The 1,072-nt window shown below is 64.2% G+C and overlaps 1 protein-coding gene across 1 annotated transcript; it reads right to left on the bottom strand.

Moving 5' to 3' along the window:
* Positions 1–3: 3 nt before the first annotated feature.
* Positions 4–966, bottom strand: LOC107199426 (potassium voltage-gated channel subfamily C member 1-like; the record flags this gene model as incomplete). Its single annotated transcript, XM_033511789.1, has 1 exon — positions 4–966. A coding segment is annotated over exon 1 (948 nt), but the record flags the coding sequence as incomplete, so codon positions are not given.
* Positions 967–1,072: the final 106 nt, after the last annotated feature.

The following is a 1,072-nucleotide window of genomic DNA, read 5'->3' as shown; positions in this document are numbered from 1 at the left end:
GCTGCCGGGGGCGTTGGGGCCGGAGCCCGGCGAGCCGTAACCGGGCGAGCCGGGCTGGGGGGGCCTGGGGATGTGTTTGTTCTTCTTCTTGGGCAGCTTCTGCTTGGCCATGGCCAGCGAGTAGTACATGCCGAAGTTGTTGACGATGACGGGCACGGGCATGGCGATGGTCAGCACGCCGGCCAGGGCGCACAGCGCGCCCACCAACATCCCCGACCACGTCATGGGGTACATGTCACCGTAACCCAGCGTCGTCATGGTCACCACCGCCCACCAGAAGCCGATGGGGATGTTCTTGAAGTAGGTGTGGCGGCTGCCGGTGACGTCGTCGGGGTCGGCGCCGATGCGCTCGGCGTAGTAGATCATGGTGGCGAAGATGAGCACGCCCAGGGCGAGGAAGATGACGAGCAGCAGGAACTCGTTGGTGCTGGCGCGCAGCGTGTGGCCCAGCACGCGCAGCCCCACGAAGTGCCGCGTCAGCTTGAAGATGCGCAGGATGCGGACGAAGCGCACCACGCGCAGGAAGCCCAGCACGTCCTTGGCCGCCTTGGAGGACAATCCCCGCAGCCCAACCTCCAGGTAGAAGGGCAGGATGGCCACGAAGTCGATGATGTTGAGGCTGCTCTTGATGAAGTCGCGCTTGTCCGGGCAGAAGCTGACGCGCATGAGGAACTCGAAGGTGAACCACACCACGCACAGCCCCTCCACGTAGGTGAGGAAGGGCTCGGTCTCCACCTCCACGGCCACCTGCGTGCCCGTCTCGTTGCCCGTGGTCACCGTCTCCGTCTTGTTGATGACGCGGTTGAAGGCCTCGTGTGTCTCCAGGCAGAAGGTGGTGATGGAGATGAGGATGAAGAAGAGCGAGGCGAAGGCCACGTACTGCGGTGGGGGAGGGGGGAGATGGGTCAGGGGGGTGGTGAGACCCCCCCCCAAAAAAAACCTCACCCACATGGAGTGACCCCTGCCATGGGGAAACGCTGAGGGAATGGGGTGAGACCCCCCAAAAAATACCTCACCCACATGGAGTGACCCCCGCCATGGGGAAACGCTGAGGGAATGGGGTGAGACCCCC

The sequence above is a fragment of the Parus major genome, unplaced genomic scaffold, assembly GCF_001522545.3.
Source record: "Parus major isolate Abel unplaced genomic scaffold, Parus_major1.1 Scaffold691, whole genome shotgun sequence".
Lineage (NCBI taxonomy): Eukaryota > Metazoa > Chordata > Aves > Passeriformes > Paridae > Parus > Parus major.
Note: the sequence above shows the minus strand (reverse complement) of the source record. Positions and strands in the feature narration are given on the sequence as shown.